At 41.2% G+C, this 21,925-nt stretch overlaps 1 protein-coding gene across 1 annotated transcript in view; it reads right to left on the minus strand.

Moving 5' to 3' along the window:
- Positions 1-7,400: 7,400 nt before the first annotated feature.
- The window catches only part of LPGAT1 (lysophosphatidylglycerol acyltransferase 1), a 97,883-nt gene continuing 83,358 nt past the window's right edge, over positions 7,401-21,925 (minus strand). The window contains exons 8-9 of the mRNA XM_077338625.1: positions 20,013-20,119; positions 7,401-14,422 (exon numbers count right to left, since the gene is read on the minus strand). Of these exons, the coding sequence (XP_077194740.1) occupies positions 14,271-14,422; positions 20,013-20,119 (259 nt within the window). The 3' untranslated portion in view covers positions 7,401-14,270. The remainder of the gene's footprint in view (positions 14,423-20,012; positions 20,120-21,925) is intronic.

Here is a 21,925-nt window from a genome sequence, read left to right on the forward strand (position 1 = left end):
CATCTTCTACTTACAAGCATTAAGAAGTGGGATTTTAAAGGATATCCTTAGTGCATTAAGTTATTCCGTTTTCAAAACACATGTAGGATCTAGAATTCAGTGGCTGACAGGAGCTATAAATATCAAATCATTTTGGAATTGTTTTAGTTTGCTCAACCCATTGAAGAATCTAGGGTTGCATATTTCAAATTTTAAAGCCTGCACAGTTGTTAAATAGAAGTCTATTATTTCAGTAAGAAGTAAGGTAACTTCACTCTGTGTATGCATCTAAAACAGCCCCTGCCCCCATTCCCTATTAGGCAATGAAATTAGCTGTGAAGCATCATATTAATGGTTTCCTTTTTAATTAGCGTCTCTCTAGAGATGCAGCAAGCCCCCTTTAATTTTTTTAATACAGAGTTCAGACATTTCAAGGTTGAAGTCTCCTCCATAGAACAATGTAACTCTAAAAGAACAAACCCAGAAGGCTTAAGTACCTGCAGCTTTACGAGTTCTTTCTGCAATACATATGGACAGAAAATGGCCAAAGATAAACACATTTAAATCACACTGCAGATTTCAGAGCATAAATTAAAGCCAGACTTAACACTCTCACATGGAACTTGGTGAAATTTAATGTGATCTGGCCAGATCATATTATTTTTTCTTTGACACCCATTGTAGTATAGAATTTCCTCTGATGTTATTGCTTCTCCTTGTCAGGGCACACGTTACATAAGGCAGCTTTCTTTTGTTTTCTTCTTTTTTTGACACAGGGACCTATTATGTCACAGGTTCTATTTGCTGCAAAATGCAACAACACAAGGCCCATTGCATAACAATGCTTCATTTACTACAATGGTTTGTGCAGAGAATGAGAACTTCTTCCAGGTTTATACACAGCATTGTGATAACCTAAAAACATCACCTTGAGAAACTGAATCTCAAAGGCCTATATTAAATTTGGTGCCTTGCTCATATGGTTTATTTGCACTCTTTAGTTTAACAGTGGAGATAAATCAAATTCTTAATCTTTCGAGTTGAACAACCCCGATGGAAGAAATCCAACATTATAAAAAGAGTCTTAATGATTTGATGTTGCAGCTCTGCAACAACTAAGCAGGCATGGACCAAGCCATCATATTTGTATATTGTCCTTTTTCTAGGAACACAGAACATTGTTTGAGGGTAATCTTCCATAATTCCCCCCCACACACACACTCACACACAAAAACCCTGTGAGGAAAACTAGGCCCAAGGTCACTCTGGCTGAGTGCATATTTGAACCCAGGTCTAGTCTGTTATTGTCCATAGGGTCGTGATGGGTAGGACACGACTTTGCAGCTAACAACAATTAGTCTGTTATACTAACTGCTACCCCAGTGTGGGGATCAGTGCTTGGATGAGAGACTACTAGAGTGAAGCATACACTATTTAAAAAAAAAAACACCTTTGAAGTATATTCAGTAAACATTCTTCCAGAACTTTGTGAGCTGCCTCCTAAATCCACATTTCCTATGACATAACGGTATAGCCCTCACCCCCAACTGAAACAATTTGACCCACCTCTTGTACTTTGCTTCTATCTTCCTCTTTGTCATCTCCTCCAGTGTAGAAATGTCTTTCTCTTCTACTCATAGGAGTCTTGTGATAACTTAAATACCAATTTATTTTGTGGCCACCTCTGGAATCTTAGGGTACTCTGTATAACGTGTCAAGTGCGTGCCGTAGCGGGCATCGTTGGAATAATACATCAAATGTTCCTGTTTTCTAATTCCACACATTTTATTATCTTTCTGCCAATTAAAAGGTGTGATTTGGAGGGGTGTGATTTGGAGAAAATTAAAAAAATTAAAATCTCTTTAACTTAATGTACCAGTAATACATTTTCTGCTTCCCAGTTTCCTTTGTCAATGTTTGAGAAAATGTTTTAAGCTTCAGAAAAGGTCATCAATATCCTGAGCCATCTGGAAGCTTCGTTTTTAAGATCTGCTTGTTCTTACCAAAGTGCTGGGCATGTCAGCTTTTGACGTCACTTGCCCTGGCCCTGGCATGACTTCTCATAATTCAGCCAGGGCTCCAGACTATACTTATCCCTGGCAATGGCAGGCTGGAAAAGAACTATGGACATTGTTGCTCACTATGATGGACCCCCCACACACTTTCCCCCTCTGAGGTAATCTCTCCCCCCCCCCCACACACAAATAAAATATTTTTCCCTCACAGACCGAGCTGCCCTTGTAGTGGGGTTTCTTTGTTATAAAATAAAGCTCACTGTCCCACTCTTCAACTGCGAGTTTTCTTGGCTTTACTCATCCCTTGAACATTTTCAGGAATTGAGAGCCCACTTTTCTTAAAACCATTGTCAGAATGGCACAGAGGCTTTGTTAACAACCAACAAAAAGATTTGGAGGCCCAGGTCACAAACGTCACTTGCAAGGCATTCTACCATCTTTGCTAGGCACAACAACTTGCACCTTATCTATCTACACCCGGCTTCTGTGATCCATGCAAAGTCACCTCCAAACTAGACTTCTGTGACTCACTTGATGCAGGACTGCCCTTGAAGCGGCTCCAGAAACTCCAGCTGGTCATGAGGACCCAATGGAGAGCACATATTACACCCATGCTCTTCCAGCTGCACTGGCTCCAGATTGGATACTGGATCAGATTCAAGGTTTTGACTCTCACATGGTCCTAAATGGTCTGGGGCTCCTGTATTCACTAGACCGCCTCTTCCCATCACACACATGCTGGTGCTCAAGGGCAGCTCGTGGTGGCAGGGCTGATAGTTGTTCCTATCAATACCGATGGACTGAGTCACTCTCTTTCCTCATTTTGACTTCCATGAACTCTAAACTAGTCCAGATAAAGATCATATCTAAATGTTTATAAACATTAGCATTTTTCCTGTTTGTATTAGTTATAACTGCTCTATCATGAATGTGGCATTGTCCATTCAGGCTTAAATTAATATCTGAATGCTGAGCCCTAAAAGCAAACTGAAAATTCCCTTATAACTGTACATAATCTGTGGATGGGAGAGATTAATGAAGTCTGCAATCTTGTTCAGATTTTAAAAGCTGATAATGACCAAAGATGGTCAATTTGGACTCATTTGTTTCTTTCCCCTGATGCAAAGTGTCACTCTCCAAACTGTTCACAGAGTAGGGAAAAGAATGGGTGCCTTAAGAGTGTTAGGTCTGCTACTCAGTAATGCCAGGCTTGTCTGCCCTAAAATATTCTGCTCTACATACTCTACTGCAGTGGTTCTCAATCTGTGGGTAGGGACCCCATTTGGGGTTGCCTGGCCCCTTCTGGGGGATCCCCAGGTTGGTTGCCGCCATGGCAGCAGCATCTGGCAGCTGCCGCAAGCAGCATCCCGTGGCAGCCACGGCCAGTGGTGAGCAGCGGTGGCCACAAGTGGCAATGGGCGGTAGGCAGCAGCAGAGGAACCCTGGCAATGGCTTCCTCCACGCTGCCTGATTTCATGTGCGTGTGTGCATGCCACCCCCGCCGGCGGAGTCAGCAGCTCAGAGCGGCTGAGAACCACTGCTCTACTGTATATGCCTTACTCATTTTCACATAATGAGCAAGGATGAATCCACCTACAAAAGACCAAGTACTAATTGTTAGGTTGTAAGTGTAGGTTGGAAGTGATCTCAATGCAAAAGCTCCCTCCTGCTGCAAACATCTAGTTTGCAGGTAGGTTAGTTGTTCTAATTTAAAGTGAAGAATTCCTTCAACAGAAAATGTGACAGCTGCTGGTAATTGTCATGAAAACGATAATCAGTGCAATGAAACCCCATTTCTAACTTCTGAAAATCTTTTCTGAATCAGCCATCCATCTTGATTTTGACATTTACCTCTTTTAAGCATATAACTGTAGTCAATGCAGCTATAAACTCTATGAAGGTGGCTGTTCTTGAAGCCCAGTTCTGTAGCAGTTCCAGATTCTGTGCTTTCATGGGATCACAGTATACATGCTGTGACTTTCACTCATTGACAGAAGACAGGACAAAACCACCTCCTGGCAGCACATGAATGTACATGCATGCGCACACAGAGCTGTAAAGGGTCAAGGACAGAGCTCAGACACCTCCTAGCAATAGTGCTGATCTCCATAGGCTTGCCTATGAATCAAGAATAAAAAGCATACCTTTTCTCATTTTTTCCTTTTTTGCAATTATTAAAAAAAAAAAATTAAAAGCATAGCTATTGAAAATCTATATAACAGCATATAATTAATAGTACTGAAATGTTAAAACTTTTAGGAAGAGTATTCCTCCACGGTCTTGTCTATTGGAAGGCAGATGAATAGCCACAGGATACCTCTGGCAAAGGCCAGTTGCTCTATTCTACACATCACGGGGTTCTGCATTCAGCTGTATCTGAGCTGAAAAATATCTCACCAATATTTTCCAGGCACTTTTAAAAGCTGAATATGGATCAGCAAATCTAGCCAGCTACCTGTATAGGTGATCTTTAATAAAGGTGATTTCTGGATAAATTTGGCTATACCGAATGGCTGGTGTAGAGGCTTAAAGAGCAATCAGCCTCTATGTCGGAGATATTGCTTCTGTGCAGACGTAGTGGAGAAAACCTCCCATATTTTGTTCCTTGTGCATTATATGAAGTGAAAAGAAATGAGCTGATAATGCCCGCCCTTTCCCGCTTTAAGTCCCTGGATAACTACTTGAAATATGCAGAGGGACGCCTGCTAAAATTCCTTTTGGATGAAAGGTCAAGGGTGATTTCAAATGCAGTTGCAAAATTTTGCTTCTTAGCATTTAGAAAACAAAAAGCTTTACTTAAAAAATAGGTCATTTCATTGTTGCCGTATTTTTATACTTTATCATCAATGTATCCATTTTTATTTAATGTGTGCAAATAATCATATAATCAAAAGTATTTTGTTTCCTAGTTTTTGACTGTATTAACAAATCTGATTCTGAGGTGTAAAGAGCTACAAAGTAAACTTTTAGTTCTCCTCCAGTTCACTAGTTTCCAGAGCAATAGGTGGGAGAGGAAAGAGCCATCTCCACAGTCCAATGGTAAAAATACCTTAGGGGAAGCTGTAGTGCCTTATGATCAGTCACTGTGATGCCTTTGTGAAAGACATTACATTGCAGGTTTGCAACTTGCAAGGTTGTTGGTTCCCTTTCATTCTTAGGTTTTAGTTCCTTATGATTTTATGGCTTGCCATTTGGAGTTTTTTGTTACTTGTTGTTTGCGCCTGCTGGTAGTGTGGGATTGTATTGCTGGATTTTTACTGCTTTGCAATTTTGTGCCACAGGAAACAAGGGAGGATGGGGGCATCTTCTTAGGCTACCCAAAGAGTTTGACAACCTGGTCCATTCTTCTGGAAACTTGGAGGAGGGAGTCTTTTGAGGAGAGGCTCCAGCAGCTACACTGCAAGTTTGGTGATTCTATCTCAACCCCCTCCCCAGACCACTGAGTATATACCATTGACTTCAATGGTCCCCATAGCATATATTGGACCCCCCAACATTCAGGACTCTTAAAGATTACCAAATCTGAATACCACAGTGGTATTGGGATTCAGGAATCCTAGGAAATACCAATATATTTTTTTTAGTCCAATATACCCAACTCCAAAAAAAAGTATTTTTTTCCTTGCATACACCTAATCAATAGATAAATTAGCTTCATGCCAGCAGCAATAACATCTCTCTCTGACAAGCAAAACTATTTACAGCTCTGGAGATATCCAGGCTTACAAGCATTTCTAGGCAGCATTTCAGAAATTCAGGTTTAAGCATATGAAACCAACTTGAGGTAGAACTTCAGTTGCCAAAAGACATCACATAGAATTAAAAGTTTCTTGACATTCTTTAGATTATCTGGTGAATCTGCCTGAAGTGACACAACCATGTTAGCCAGCTGGCAGAACAAATGAATTAAGATTAAAAAGAGGTAGGTGTACAGGATCCAAAAAGCTGTCAGCACAAAGGGCTAGAGCTTTCCCTAAAGGCAATGAATATGATGCTTCAGATACTCTTTAACCTTTCAAAGTAACTGAACCAAGCAGGTTACAACTGCATGCCCCATGGACAGGTCTAGACAGTTACAAAGCAGTCCTTAAACTCTGGATATTGAGTGAAGCCAGTCATTCAGCTTCAGGTTACAGAAGTCATGGCACATTTTGTGTTTTTGGTACTCATAGGAAACAATGTGCAAGCCAGCAATAAGGGACCAGAAACTGTTTGTGACAGAAATGCAGTTACCATGGCTTTTTGCTTTTTATTTTAACCTTGCTTTTTAACACAGAGGCTGAAGGGGAAAGTACAACAGTAGTTAAGTCTAGGCTCAGTTTGGGCACAGTTCCATAATGGAAAAAATATATAAATTTAAAAAATACCATTCCCTGGCACTCCATCAGTCAACCAGGAAACCTTAACTAAGCTTTATACTTCCATACTGTGGTGGCACTAATCCCTCTGTTCCTGATGTTTTTAGCTATAGGCTGATGGGTCTCCAACCATCACTTTCAAGAAAATAGAACCAAGTTTTAGTTTTATTCAAAGTACTAGCTTCAAAGCCCATTCCTAAGAACGGGCCTTGAAAGAGCCCCCTCCCCTGGCTCTAGGCCAGGCAGCTTAAGTTGGCTTTGGGCTGCAGCTTGCAGTGGATCAAGTGGGGTGGGGCGGGACAGAGCTCCTTAGCAGGCAGTCAGCAGGCTGGGAGGCCCTCGTCAGCAGGCCCAGCCTAGCAGGGCAGGAGGCCCTCGTTAGCAAGGCCTCCATCACAACCCTTTGCCCAGGGCCCTCTCCCCTTACCTGCTGCTGGCTCCAGGCACTGAGGGGTCTGAGAGCAAAGAGGCTAGAGTCCAGGGATGGAGGGCGGGAGCTGCAGGGCCAGGGCCAATCAGAGCAAAACAGGCTGCACCCTGATTGGCCCTATTCTAACTTGGACAGCCGGACACATCCCACCCCCTAAATATATTCATAAATATATAGAACAACAATGGATAAGGATGAGCGTTTGGGTGTATGCATACTTCAGATACATGCACATGAAAGCTTTTCCCTTTAATAAAACTGTTGGTCTTAAAGGTGCCACTGAACTCCATCTTTGTTCTGCTGCTTCAGACCAACATAGCTACCCACATGAATCAATTTTCAGGGAAATACTATGCAATGAATATAGACTGCAAAGGCAGGCAAGTTATCAATGTCTCCAAAGCTGGATTCCAGCAGTCTTTGGTGATGCCTAAAACAGTGCAATTTGGGAGAAGCCTTGATGCTGGTATGAAATAAATTTCATATCAAAGTTACTACTTTATACCTTCATTGTATAAATTATTCACGTAATTTCAATTTGTTGCTGTGCCAGATGAACTAATTTTTCAAAATTCACATTAATGGTAACAAATTACCCCAAAAGACCAAGCACAAAGATGATCAGAGACCTGAGAGGTATAAATTTTATTAATTTATATCTGATCAGCATGTTATGATATGGTCACACCTGCTCATACAGCTGACATTCTTTATAGCCAAGAGGGATTTTTTTTTCTTTTAAAAATACATTTTTCCAGCAGGAAGGAACTTTACAAACAAACATTGTTTATATTAAGAATTAAAAACAATGGCTTTTGTCAAATATGTGCAGAACAGGGCTGGTCAGTACTGGATCTTTTGATGCTTTTAAGCTTCAGCTGTCAGGTTCTTCCTGTCCTTTTAATTTTTTAAAACTTTTTTTACAAATAACATTTTTCATCATTAGCACAAATACAGAGATCCAAATTCAAACAAAATCCGTAAGTGAAACAAAGAGGTAGACGTTAACCATTACACAGCTTCTCTAGACTGTGCAAGGTGCTTGAGTCTGCTCCTACGAGTTCCATTTGTTTCCATGTACCAAATTTAAATGCAATTTAAGACTAACAGCAGCTGACTAGTCAGACTAATGGTAGTTCCCATGCAAGCACCTTGATAATGTGCAGGACTGCTACCAGATTTGTGCCTGGTAGCATTCAGGCACTGTTTCTGAGATCTGATACGTGACTAGTCTCAATTCCACAAATGTGGTACTTCAAGAAAGCCATGTGGCTGAAGTCATATACATGGTCCCCACATGGAAGTGGTGATTCTTTTAAAATAGTGCCTCTCTGCAAATTCTACTGGCTCACAAGCCTAACTGATTCAGTGTTCTCCACTGGAAAGAGAATGCTGTTCATGTGAACTGGGCCTAAATTGAGAGAGCAAAACTGAATGGCACTCACACCTTTGCTTTTAAAAAGCAAAGCATTTCTTAAATTTAGGTGGTTTCATAATTACATTACAAAAATATATATAATGGCATCACTGTTCATAGGAAAGGACCTGAAGTCCCATTTTTCTATATGGAAAGTTACTTCAGAATTCTGGATTGTCTATCAAGCGAACATGAAATGTTTATAGTTTTATATTGTATTCTAGATCTTTGTAAAAATGACTGCAAGCAACACCTTAACAGCAAATTTGAGTTAAAATAGCATATGAATTTTCCTTGCCTGACATTCCAATATTTTTAAGCTCAAATACTGTCCCATCAAGCACAAAAAGATAAATCTGATATTCCTGAGAACTATAAAAAAAATCTATTCATTGTTAATAAACCATATACAAACTTGCAGCATGACCACTGATTTGAAATTGCATGGAACATAGTGGGTGCAGTTCTGCCCTTCCTTGTCAAACATCCACTTAAACAATTATAACGCACAAAGGGGGGGGGGAGATTATAAAGAACAAAAAAAAATCAAAAATGCCATCTATTTGTCTGCACTGGGGGGGCATCTTTTGGTATTTGTATCTAGCTATAAAAAGCACATTGATAGCTTAATAAATTTAAGAAAAAAGTAAGGAATGAAATAGTTGAAACATAAATCCAACGTGACCAGCCCTTTAACAAAATCACAATATAATGTTGTGCATTCATTCTGATTGTATGTGACACAAAGGGGGAAAAAGGAGATAATGCAGCTATACAACAGAGTGGGGTGAAAATTGGATTAAATTCAAAAAGTGTGGCAATGAAATGCATAGACCCCCCCCCCCTTAAACAGCCATACACATTTTAGAATTTTTGAGAACAAGTAATCCATACGTTTTAAATAGTAGAAATAAAGCAATTCAAAACTGATTATGACAGCTTGATGACTTCATAAACTGAGTTTTATCTTTTCCTTTCAAATTACCCCTATACATTCAAATGCATCTCGGTAAAAACATGCCATTTCTCACACCATTTCTTTTATAGAGCTCTTCAGTTTCCATACAGCACTTGAAAGCATAAGCCTCCTTCACTACATTTGGCTTTGGCAATCAAGAAAAAAGGGGGGGGGAACGACTCCTCAGGTAATCTCCAGTTTAAAAATTTCAAGTTTTCATTAACTTTGGTCCCAAATAATAATTCCAGAAGAATATTCATTTTAGTTAATTTTAGCAAAACAAAATTTAAATCCAGTGGCATTGAAGATGCCACAAAATTTATCCCAGCATAAGCTGAAATGATTTAGACCTCACTTCATCTAAAGCAGTGAACTCTGATTCACAGACGTTTATGCTGCAATAACTTTTGTGAGTTTTTAAGGTGGTACTTATTTTTGGTCCCAAATGTGTAACAATTTATCAGGGGGCAATTCATGAGCTTAGATCCAATCAGCTTCTCCATTTCAATCTCAATCAATTCCCCTTCTTTACTGTACTCCCCAGTCCCATATCTTTGGTCCATGCACGTTGCATAGCCTTTTCCACCAGTGGAAAAGCTGGTTGGCTCCAACCCATGAAGCCTAACTGCTACCACATCTAGCTGTTTAAGTGTGCCTACTGTTTTCTACTGACAGTGAAGCAATTTGCTGCATAGCAATACGAAAGCCAGTTTGGGGCACAATGCTGGAGTGGCAATGCCCCTCATTCCAGTAGGAAAATAGGATGATCCCATTGAAATCACTGGAAGCTGTAGAGAAACCAAATTGGGTAAGGGTGCTTGTTTGGCATAACTGTGTTCAACTTGGGCCAGTTCATGATTGCATGTGGACTGCATGTTAAGCATTTGTTCTAAAGTAATTCAAATAAAAGTCATCTCAAAAACATAAATATTTTCAACAGAGGCAGTTCATACATGCAAGTCATCAATTGTTGACAAGAAAGTGAAGAGAGGTCAAGTCTGACTCAGCCAGGTATTAACCAATCAGAAGTTATTTTGATGGATTCCAAACAAGAGAATGATCTAACCCCCTGAATCCTACAAAACTCTTTAAGATTTAAAATCATAAGAGGAAATTCTTCTAATAATAAATTACAGAGTGTAAAGTTGCACAAAAACTTGTAGAAAATAGATTGTCAGTTCAGGGAGGTGGATAAAATCTGTGTGTGAATGGCACACATTGCTTGGATGGCAGTAGATCTAAACTGTTAAGACCTTGATGGTTTTCCTGTTAGTAAATGACTCATAAAATATTTTAAAAGTCTCCTCTAGTTGATGTTTTACATTACCTAGTTATAACACTGACATAAAACTGCAACATTATAAAAGACAAATGTAGCTGAATTTCCAACACACACATCAGAGCTAGGAAAGAAGCAATTCTGCTGACTTTATAGGCAATTTCTTCTACTAATTTCCAGCCTTTATTTTAGATATATATATATTCTTCCACCCTATTGAAAATTGAAATGTGATTGTTAATTTGTTAATGTTTTACTGGGCATGTTATTCTTCAAAGTAAACTTAAAATGGAAAATGTGAGTGGATTACAGCAAAATAGCTTATCCCATTCACTTATCTGGATTTTGTTCAAGAAACCCACAATATTCAGGTATCCCAAGATCAGTTTGTATCATTACAACTTTCCACGGTGAGGCTGCTGAAACAGGCTTCTCTGTGTTGGTGGGTCATATCAGCTGAATTATATCAGAAGAGGTTTTGCATGATGATCCCATGCAAATCAAGCTACAGTCTCCATTTTGGGATGCAGAGGTTTGATGGGCTGGAGCATGACAGGAGCAGACACCATATGGTATGTATTCAGAGGGAACGTAAAGGAGCATACTCCAAGGAACCAAGTACAAATTAGTAACCTCTTATTTTGAGTGTTCCCAATCAAGGTGAAACTCTTTTCAATGTACGCTGACAGCAAAGCATGAACTCTAACCTGTGTTAGCCACTGCAAGAAAGGAACGGGGAGGTGCTCATCTGGGTTAAGTGAGTGACTATGATATTGTCTCTGTGGAATCAAGTGATGCAAAGTATGGGTATCAAGCTGTACCCTCTTTACATCACAGGAACCAAGATTTAGCATGAATCTCATCTCTTACAGGACAAAACTGGCAGTTGCCAATTGCTCGCCAATCAACCTAACCCAATCTTAATTTATAGAAACTGAATGTTAGCAAATGAACAGCTATGCTTGAAACAGACTAGACCAGCTTAGTTTATCATTAGGGCTTAATATATGTATGCATATGTATATATAATATACACATAGATGTACTTCTTCATCACTTTACATAATTATGTGGTCCTAAAATAAACAGACTTTGAATTAGTTCTGCTGAATTCAGAAAGGCTACTGTGGACTGAGTAGGTAGCCTGAAGATAGTAGTCTGACTGTAGGATGAAATAGTGCATTTTATTTCAGAATTCTTAATAGCCATATCCTGATATCCATAAGCAGACACTATGCTCTAAAGTTCTTCACATTTTCCAGTATAGACAGTAAAAAAATAAAATAAAATCAGACTACTGCTCTTATATCCAAACATGCTACACGGTAGAGAGTTTCACAAAAGGAACGGGACACACCTTCACACAAATGCAACTGGGATCAGGGAAACTGTCAATTCAAAAGCCATCAGTGCCTTAAACATTCTGCCACATGGAAAAGAGCTAATTTAGGTAGAATGTCTGGTCATGTTGAGCTGATATAGCCATCCACTTTTGTTTCATTAGCCAGCAACTCAGTATTTGTAGTACATACTAGGCCTATTAAATAATGCCTGTTAAAAACAAGCTAGGAGGAAAGGGGGGGGGGGAAGAACCTGCATCCTTGCAGGTGACTGGCATTCTTTCAGAAACCAGTACAATGCATACCTAGACATTTACTATTCACTTTTAGAAACACACCTTCCTTTTAGAACAACCATGTCCTTTCCAAAATAGGACATAGTTAAAACAGCTGATGCTTTGCATCCTGGTCCATGATGCTTGTCTCCCAGAACTTTGATTTATAGACATATAGATCAAGAGTCAGGGAATGAACTCATTAACAATTTCCTGCAATGTGGCACACTGAATGCTTTAGCTATAGTTCAACAAGGCAAAGATAATGAAGGGGGTGGGGGGAGAATCCTGACCCCTCCAAAGACATTGCTCAAAATGGATTTTATTCTTATGCTGATACATGTGACAAAAAGCTTCATTAAAAAAACCTGTACTTTATGTTCAAGGTTAAATGACAGGCATCACCATGATGGTGATCACTGCTGTATACATCACCCCATCTTTTAGAATGCACCATAGCTATAATCCATTGTGTGATGAGTTTCATGAGTAAAGATCAATATTTGGCATATTTAATTAAGTGATATATTAGACACACCAAACTAGGGGAAGTTTGTATCTTTTGATTGCCCCTCCTCCCCACCTCAAACAAGAGAAAAATATGATGCTGTGGTTTTATATTTTTATTTTATATACTACTCACCAAAACTGGTTCTCATGTGATTTGGGGGGGAAAACCCAGGAGAATATATACTGCAAATTCAGCACAGACAACTACTATTGGCTTGGCTTTGCTCTTAGAAATAATAATAATAATACAGTCCATAAAAGACAACATTCTGTCATTAAAGTTCACTCTACAGGTCTGTACGTGTTTCTAGGATGGTTCTTTTATATATATCTTTATGTAGTCACACAGACATAATGCCAAACATTCCAAGACTGATAGATAACACACAGAGGAAGGCTTTTCTCCAAGACCATTATAAACTGTAACATTATCAACTGAAACCCTGTTTTAATGCTACGTCTGCCTCTTCAGCTAAATTCCTTTTCTATGACAGTGACATTTTTCAATAAAGTGGCAGACTTAGTAATGCCCTTCAAAGGTAGTTTTTACCATAGCTCTGGATATTTAAATGTCTTCCTATTATTTTACCCCAATGACAATACATTGTTTTGGAACTATGCTAACTTCCTCTCTTTTTTTCCTATTAGCAAAGTACTGAGGTGCTTGGCATTTACACATGTAAACCCTCTCACAGATGTTTCTAGTGCTATTGTGTCCAATGGAAATGAAGGCCCCTTGAAGGTTTAAAAAACCTTACCACTTTGGCTAGAGTGTGGCAACTCAGACACTTTAGCATTGAAAACTCACAGACTTTTCACATAACTTCTTGATAGCCCTCAAGAATCCAACCTGTTAGGAACAACAACGAAGTTTCTGTCAAGCTATGCGCATTTCCTTCACTGTATTGCATTTTCAAAAGTGCATTTTGCAAAAACGATGATCAGTTGATGAAATGCATTCTAAAACCAAAATGGGAAATAGATTGAGTGATGCCATTTTTGAAGTACCTTTGCAGTAGGGATACTTGCAAGAGATTTCAAGTCAGAAAAAGAGGGCAGAAATAAATGGCTCTATGAGGTACACACATTTTTTTCAATACTTCATGACACTGCAATGCCTTTGTGCAGAATAGTTTTCCTTTTCTATGTTTAATACAAGACCTCACTTAGATATTGTTTTTTTTTAAATGCTCTTACTAAACGGGTAACATGGGGCAGTCACAGTACCATAACCAGGTTTGCAGAATAGGTTAACTGATCCAGAATGATTAATCACAGTACAAGTTAAGTTTGTGCAGATGAGGGATCTCTATCACAAGACTTGCAGTACAGACTACTGAAGAGAAAGTTGCTGAAGACTCCCAAGTTTTAACTACAATGCCAGAAACTACCTGTGGTGAAAGCATTCTTGCTGAAGATGTTCACCCATGGTGGTTGTATAACTGTGTCTCCTGTTCAAATGCCGAATTTGCTGATGGGTGTGCGTGGGAGGGGGGACAACACACACCATTTAAAAATATGGACAGTTCTTAAAATACATCATTAGATCGCTATGTTACTGCTTCTCACTTCTAGTGAAGTTTAAAATCCCCCAAAGAAGGGGAGACAGTCCATCCAGTATGTTCCTTCCTAGTACATTCACATTTGCACACATAACATGATGCGCTCCGTAAAAGTACCTGGTTCCTCACTGTGTCCTCAGGTCCCTTTTAAAATAGGCATTGATAAAAATACTGAAGAATGCAGTACCACATACCACCTGACAAAAACGCAAGGGACTGTATGAGAACTAGCCACAAATTGCTAAGGTTCATTTCTCGGGAAACAGCTTCTGTCTGCCCCTGCAGTGGTGGGAATGCTCCTGAAAGAAAAGTAGTAAAATTTGTCAGTTGCACATTCAAGCTAATTTTTCAGAGTATAAAAGGATTTGGGGTGGCATAGACATTTGCTTTTTTTTTTTTAAGTGGTGGACACAAGATCTAGAGATTAATCCCATATTCCTCCTCTCCCTAGAATGAATTCTGCATTCATACTGTAACCATTTTTACGGCAAAACTGAACAAAAGTTTGTCCAAGTTTCTTCCTTTCTCAAAATCTGAAATTCATTAATAAACTCTAGTTAAGCAAAAAAAAAAAAAAAAGTGGTTGGGCTTAACTATAGTACTTCTTCCAAGTGCTTCTCTATCCCTATGTGGATGAAATAATGATCAGGTTTGTGGTGTCAAAAACCAGTTTAGGTTCTACCTGGGAAAACACTATACAGTGAAGGGCTTGTTTTTCACGTGTGCCCCCCACAACCAGAATACCTGTTTTTGCCATGGTGATTATCCTGATGAAGAAAAGTTGGTTCTTATGCCACTTTTCTCTACCCGAAGGAGTCTCAAAGTGGCTTACATTCGCCTTCCTTTCCTCTCCCCACAGCAGACACCCTGTGAGGTAGGTGAGACTGAGAGAGCCCTGATTACTGCTTGGTCAGAACAGCTTTATCAGTGCTGTGCCGATCCCAAGGTTACCCCGCTGGCTGCATGTGGGGGAGGAGCAGGGAATCAAACCCGGTTCACCAGATTAGAAGTCGGCACTCCTAACCACTACGCAAAGCTGGGGGTTCCTAGAGTCAGTACTGCAGCTCTCATCCATCCACTACCCCTGCTCAAATTTTACCTTATAAGACTTGCTCAACTTGGCTCTTGTCTGGAAGAGGAACAAGATCTGAAGAGGTTCTCTGAGGGAATGAGCCCACTGGATCACCTTCTGTCATGATACAATTATCCCTAATGATCATGCCAGTGTCATCTGATCTGTGTGACTTGGCAACCTGATTTCCCTTGTTAGCTTGCTGAATTTTGCTTCTAGAAGGACACATGATATAGAATGATGTCCAGATGAACTCCAACTGCTTTGCCAGACCAGAGAGTTCTTTCCTAGTTTTCCAGTCTTTAGATTAGTCCATACACGTCATGTTGCATTGCTCTCTCATCTGAGACCTGCTCAGTATGCCATCCAGGTGAGCATACAGGAATAAAAGCTTTAGTGGCTATGGCTAAGCAGAAGGACAGAGCTCTGTACTGACAATATGAAATGGTTGTATGCAAATTCCAAATATTTATAATATGGACAGGATGCCTGCCATTGTCCACTTCCTCTTCCTACGTATAGTGAGAAAGAGACAGAAACCAGAACTCTCATTTCAGCCTGGGTGCCCTCAGTGTAGTATTGTTGCTCTAAGGCAGTGGTCCCCAACCCCCGGTCCGGGGACCGGGACTGGTCCGCGGATCAGTCGGTACCGGGCTGCGGCTCCTCCTCTTCCTGCTGGCAGCACTCCCCATCAGACGGCAGTAAGTCAGGGGCGCCGGCAGGAAAGCAAGCAGAGCTCCTTAGAAGAACGGATTTTTGTACCCTATTTCTTACTACCCAAAGGAGTCTCAAAGCGGTTTACAAACACCTTTTCCATTTGTCTCTCCACAATAGTCAACCTGTGAGGTATGTGGGGTTGTGAGAGATCTGAGAGAACTGGAAATGGGCCGCAGTGACCCAGCATGCCTCAGGTGTCTCGAAGCATTTTCCAATCGTCTTCCCCTTCTCTCCCCATAGCAGACTCCCCATGAGGGAGGTGGGGTAGCGAGCCTCACAGGGAAGCTGGCAACCCTAAGAGGAAGACTCTTTGTGCACAGCAGTTTTGGCCTTGGTAAGGTTTTTTATACTGTTTTTTTTTTTAATTTGCCAGGCCAAGGTTATTTGCCAGGCCAATAAGTCATTCAGTTACTATGTCTCCAGACATTTACTTGTTCTCTATTTACAGTTTCAGGTTGTAAATATTTATTTAGAACTTCCTGCACTTTCCAGACTCACAGGACTGATGCTGGTCTGTCTGTCTGCGCCCCAGAATACAAACAGTTGCTGGTAAGGGCTGGCCATAACCCATAGGCCAGGAGGGACACTCCTGCACCACTCCCTACCAACTGCAGGCAAAAATGGCTCATTTGAAGGCTGGACTTTGAGGCATTGTATGATTTTGAAGTACCACCTCCAAACCTCCAGGAATATTTCCAACCCAGGGTTAGCCAACCTACAGGTGTGGCCTGGAGAGCTCCTGGAATTACAGCTCACCTGCAGAGTATAAAGATCAGCTCCCCAGGCAGAAAGGGCTACCTTGGATTTAAGGCTTCCCACACAGGTTGTTGTTGAATTGAAAGATTTGAGGCCTACTGCACAGGGTTGTTGTGCAGATGAAACAGGAGACAAAAGAGCCAGTTTCCTCTGCAGAATAACGATGTGCAGTGGCTTCAAATCTGCAGAGAGTTGCAAAGAAGAAAGACACATGGCTTGGCTGTGTCTAACCCCCGGGCAGAGCAGTATTTTAAGTGAGAAGGGGCTTTTCTGTGGCCTCCCTGTCAGGCAACTGTTTGGCAGAAGGGGAAAGTCCCCCCCATCAAAAGGAAGGCCCCTAAGGCTCCCCTGCGTTGCTCTTGGAAAGGCCTCCTCCCCTCAGCCAGGGCCTGTCAGAGGCTCCTTCGCAGCAGGCCTGAAGGGGGGAAGGGGGAGCACTCTCCAGCCTCCTGCCCGCTCTGTCAGGGTTCTGAGGCAATTTACAGTTGGACATGACAGTTAGGACAGCCTTGGGGCAAAAAGGGCTGGCGCAGCCTGTCCAAGCCTCCGTTCTCAGCCCCGTTGGCAGCCCTGCTGACCTCCTATCCCTGCGGTGGTCAGGAGCAGACTGGCAGCCAGACTGGGCTGGCTGAATGGAATTTTGGTCTGTCCTGGTGAGGGGCCAATAGGAAGGCACTTTGCGCGCCTCCCCATTGGCTGCTTGGCCCTAGATGGACACTCAGAGGGCCCAATCAGGAGCCACGAAGCGGCTCCTGATTGGACCCTCTGAGTTTTTATCCTGGACAGGGTCCACCCTAACTCCTCCCCAGGTGGCCTTACCCTTTTATTTAATAGGAACGGATAAAGATGACTGTCCATGAGTGGTTGACACACTTACATAAAATACCTTATGAGTGGTATATACAGTAATTTGGTAACGCTAATTATCTGTACAGGAAATCTCTGTAGCAAATGACATCGGATTGATCTGTTGTTGAGAATTCTATTAGATTCAGAAAACCTTTAATGGCATAGGTATTCTATCTTTTAAAATTTAATGGAATAATGGGTAAAGCTGTTAGGCTACAAATTGTGATTCATAAACTGTTAAAACCAGTCAGGAGTTAGGCTGAAGTCACACACACTTTTTCAAGTGTTTCAACTGCTGGGAAATTTTCTTCTGCTTTAGCTAGTGTTCATTACCACAAATCACAGATTAATTTCAGTTTAGTGACGGGTGATGAAGATGACTTGTTTAAATGTCACAGATCCCTAGTTAATATGGAAAAAGACATGCCCACTATTCATGTATTCCAGATTCTGACTCATACTGTCTGAATTGGATACAACCTTATCATGGTGTGGTTTAGTGACAGATTGCTTCCGCTTGGGGAATTCTTCCCTTGTACAGAACTCAGGAAACACTTGATTTTTATGGGAGTGTGCACATGACAGCATTTAATTCTGAGTACAATTTGTGGGCTTCCTGAGGTTGTCAACTTTAAATTGGATCAAAGGAAAACTTTTTCTGATTCAGTTCAAAATGGTAAGTGTGTGGGTCAGCTGAAGTTACAGCACCCATATAGAAGAAGGGCTGTTTTTAAATATTTTTTAATATTCCATTTTACCCAAGGGAGTCCCAAAGCTGTTTACAAACACCTTTCTCTTCCTCCCCAAAAAGGTTAGATACACACTTTTCTTGGATGCTTAAGGATGCTTTGGGTTGATCCTGCATTGAGCAGGGGGTTGGACTAGATGGCCTGTCTGGCCCCTTCCAACTCTACAATTCTATGAAACAACACTCACCCTATGAGGCAATTACTCTGTGAGAACAGCTATAAGAGAACTGTAACTAGCCCAAGATCACCCAGCTGGCTGCATGTGGAGAAGTGGAAATCAAACTTGGTTCTCCGGACTGGAGTACACTTCTCTTTAACCACTATACCATGCTGACTCTCATAGACCCATTATGCACGGCAGCAGCCACAACAGGCTTCCCATGTACTCATGAGAGAGGAATCCCCTAGAGTATGCGGGCTGCCCCGACGTAGCATGGGCGCGCGTATACGCACGCACATAACGCCGGGGCTGGAAAGCCCAACTCGCTGCCTGAAGGCAGCGACGGCAAGGAGGTGATTGGGAGAGAGTGGGGGGGAATGGGGCCCCCACCACACAATGGTGGGGAGTGGCATGCCGCTTTCCCACCAAGGTGGGGGTGGGGGGACTCCCCCATCGGCTCCGCGGTTTCATGGAGCCGACAGGGGCATGCAGTGTCCCTCTAAGGACACCGTAGGTTGAGGGATGGGATGGACCGGGCCTTTCGGCCCAGCTCTTCTGCTTATGCACAGGGCTGGCACACCCCCAAGCCCCCTCTGGCACCCGCAGCATCCAAGCGAACGTGGATGATTCTGCGTTCCCTTTTTGCGAGTCTTCCAGGGTGCTGCGCCAGGCCAGGGTTGGGATGGCGGCAGCAGGGTGCGTAATCAGGGCTGCCCTGCTACCGCTATCCCAGATTTCTGGCCCTGTGCATAATTGGTCATGGAGAGCCATAGGAAGGAGAGGAGAGCTAAGCTCTGACCCCTGGTTTGTCACTTTAAAGGGCTGTTTTCTTCTATCAGCAGATGCAGTAGCTTTGCAAAATGTTTATACATGCCATCTATCTGTAGACACTTTTATCACCAAAGTTAGAAAGGCGAGAGGGAGGAGTGGGAGTTGCAGAAGAAAGAGATTGAATACCTTGGTATTGATATCATGGCTAGACTTGTGACTCCCTAAGTACTGGCAAGTTCTGTTGATCCAAAGTGTTGATTGATCTCTGTACTGTCTTCAGGGAGAAGAATGTGCTTGAATTCTGAAGTACATTCTTCTCCCTGAACTTTTACTGACCATTTTTGAGTATATATTTGCCTTATTTGGCCAGTTCTTCCTCATTCACCCAGAACCAAACTTTTAATTCGTGAAAGGATAGGAGCTAATGAACTTTCTCCTCATCTCCTGTGAGGAATAACAGCATGTATTCCTGTCTCTTTGATGGGGACTCATACCTGAATATGTTATAACATGATTTACAACAGATTTCTCTCTCCCTTTTTGTAACTTTGCTTACAAGGGTGCCTGAAAAATGAATATACACCCCAGGTATCTGAAGAAGTAGGATCTGATTCATGAAAATATATGCTTGAATTAAGTTTAGCGAATTTTTAATGTGCCACAAGGCTCCTGCTTGATCTTACAGCAACACACTAGTATCGCTATCCATTTGGAGTCATGACACATGACTGTATTAGCGTAAGGAGTTACAAATAATTGAAACATTAAATGGAAACATGCTTCCAAAGCACTGAGCATTAAAAAAAAAATTTCACCTGTTTTGTAAAAGTGTGACAAGAGATCCTCCTTTTCAATGAACCGTTGATATAACCAAACAGTGAGCTCTTCAGGCTCCACAGGTACATCTTTAATTGGAAAAATCCTGTTTTAAATAAAAGTCAAATAATTAGATGTAAGAAATTAGTTTCTCTTTCTTAATTTTTAGCTTCCTTTAATGTGAATCTAGAAAGACTCCTTCCACTTTTAAGTATTGGAATAGGAGTTAGCATTCACTCCAGCATGTATTTATTCTACTTTCCAAAGTCTTGTGTGAATTAGTCTGAGGCAGTATTAAAAATGATAATTCTCCAGTTCTATCTGTCATGTCACAAGACAGTAATAAGGTTGCCAGCTCTGGGTGGGGAAATATCTGGAGATTTTGGAGGTGGAGCTGGGAGTGGGCAGGATTTGGGTGAGGAAGGACTTCAGTGGAGCCCACCCTCTAAAGCAGCCATTTTATCCAGGGGAACTGGTATTTGTTGCCTGGAGATGAACTGTAAAAACTGGGGGATTCCCAGGTCCCTAACCAGTAAATAAATGGAGGCAGCTAAATATTTTCAGTGTGCCATATTGCACACAGAGAGCAAGACTGATTTAAGCTGGATCTTCAAATAACGCTTCATGGTCTGTTCCCACTTAGGAAAAATAAAGAAGTTCCATCTCACTTTCAATTTGAGTTTGGTGTCAAACTAAATCTGAACTCCAAACTGGAATTATTTTTCTTGAACTACAACAACCTCAACCAGTTTGACTTCCTGGCTGCTGACTGCTGTAGTTAATTTTACAGAGGCCTAAACAATATACAAACATAATGAAAACCACTTAAACCTTTTAAGTATGACTAGTATGCACTGTGTGCAAGGATTTCGGATACAAGGCTCTAGGCTTCTTTTCCAGGTTCACACATATCATCCTCAAAACACAGTGTTCAATAAGGGTCAAACTCTAGCGGATATTGTCAGACTGATCCGCCATGGAAGCTTGGGCCAGTCATAAACCAACCTACCTCATAGAACTGTTAGAATAAAACAAGGGAAAGGGGAATGATGTAAGCCACTTTATGTCCCTGCTGGTGAAGAAAGCAGGATATAATGAAATAAACAAAACAAGTCAACAAAAGGAAATGCTGGAAGATGTATGAGCACATCTCTACAGTAGGAATATGAAGTCCTAAAAATAATTGTATAAATCCTAGAAAAATTGGTAGGCAACACTTTTTTCTGAGGACTCTCAATTTTTCCAGTGTAAAACCAGAAACTCAATATCCAGATTTATTCCTTATTTCTTTGATTCTTAATATTTGATCTTAGTCCTTATTACATGATCTTTTAGTCTTGATGGCAAACTACGTTTTCCAGATACAACACCTCTACAACATGTTACCTTTTTTTTGGCCCCCCCCTCCTCCACTCTAGGCACTGAGATAACTTTTTGAGGGGAAGAGCAGTGATGGGTGGAGAAGAGAAGGACTTATCTTAACATTCCTATTTGCTTTTATACTGAAAAACAGCCCTCCAAAGCTGCTTTTAGCTCCACTGGGGGAAAATCTAGGTGCCTCCTCAAGGGTGATTTTTCATCAGGAAAATAGAAGGAAAGGAAATTATTAGAGCTTTTTCCCCTCCATGCTGTTCTTACTGTTGAAAAAATTGCACTTGCCTTTGGAAAGAAGTCTTTTAAAGTGATCGCAGAAGAAAATGTAACATGCAGTTTGAACCATACAAAAACAACTTGAAAGATTGTTCTCAACGACCCTTTATGCATGGCGGCAGCTGATCCGTGCTGCTGCCGTGCTGTTGTGGTGGGACAGGATGCCCCGCCATTCCCCGTGAATACATGGGGGTGGGACGTACGGGGTGAAAATTTAAGAAACCTGCCCCTTGTTCATTGGAAGGCTGATAGTTTCTATCTA

Source organism: Paroedura picta, chromosome 1 (assembly GCF_049243985.1).
Source record: "Paroedura picta isolate Pp20150507F chromosome 1, Ppicta_v3.0, whole genome shotgun sequence".
Taxonomy (NCBI): Eukaryota; Metazoa; Chordata; class Lepidosauria; order Squamata; family Gekkonidae; genus Paroedura; species Paroedura picta.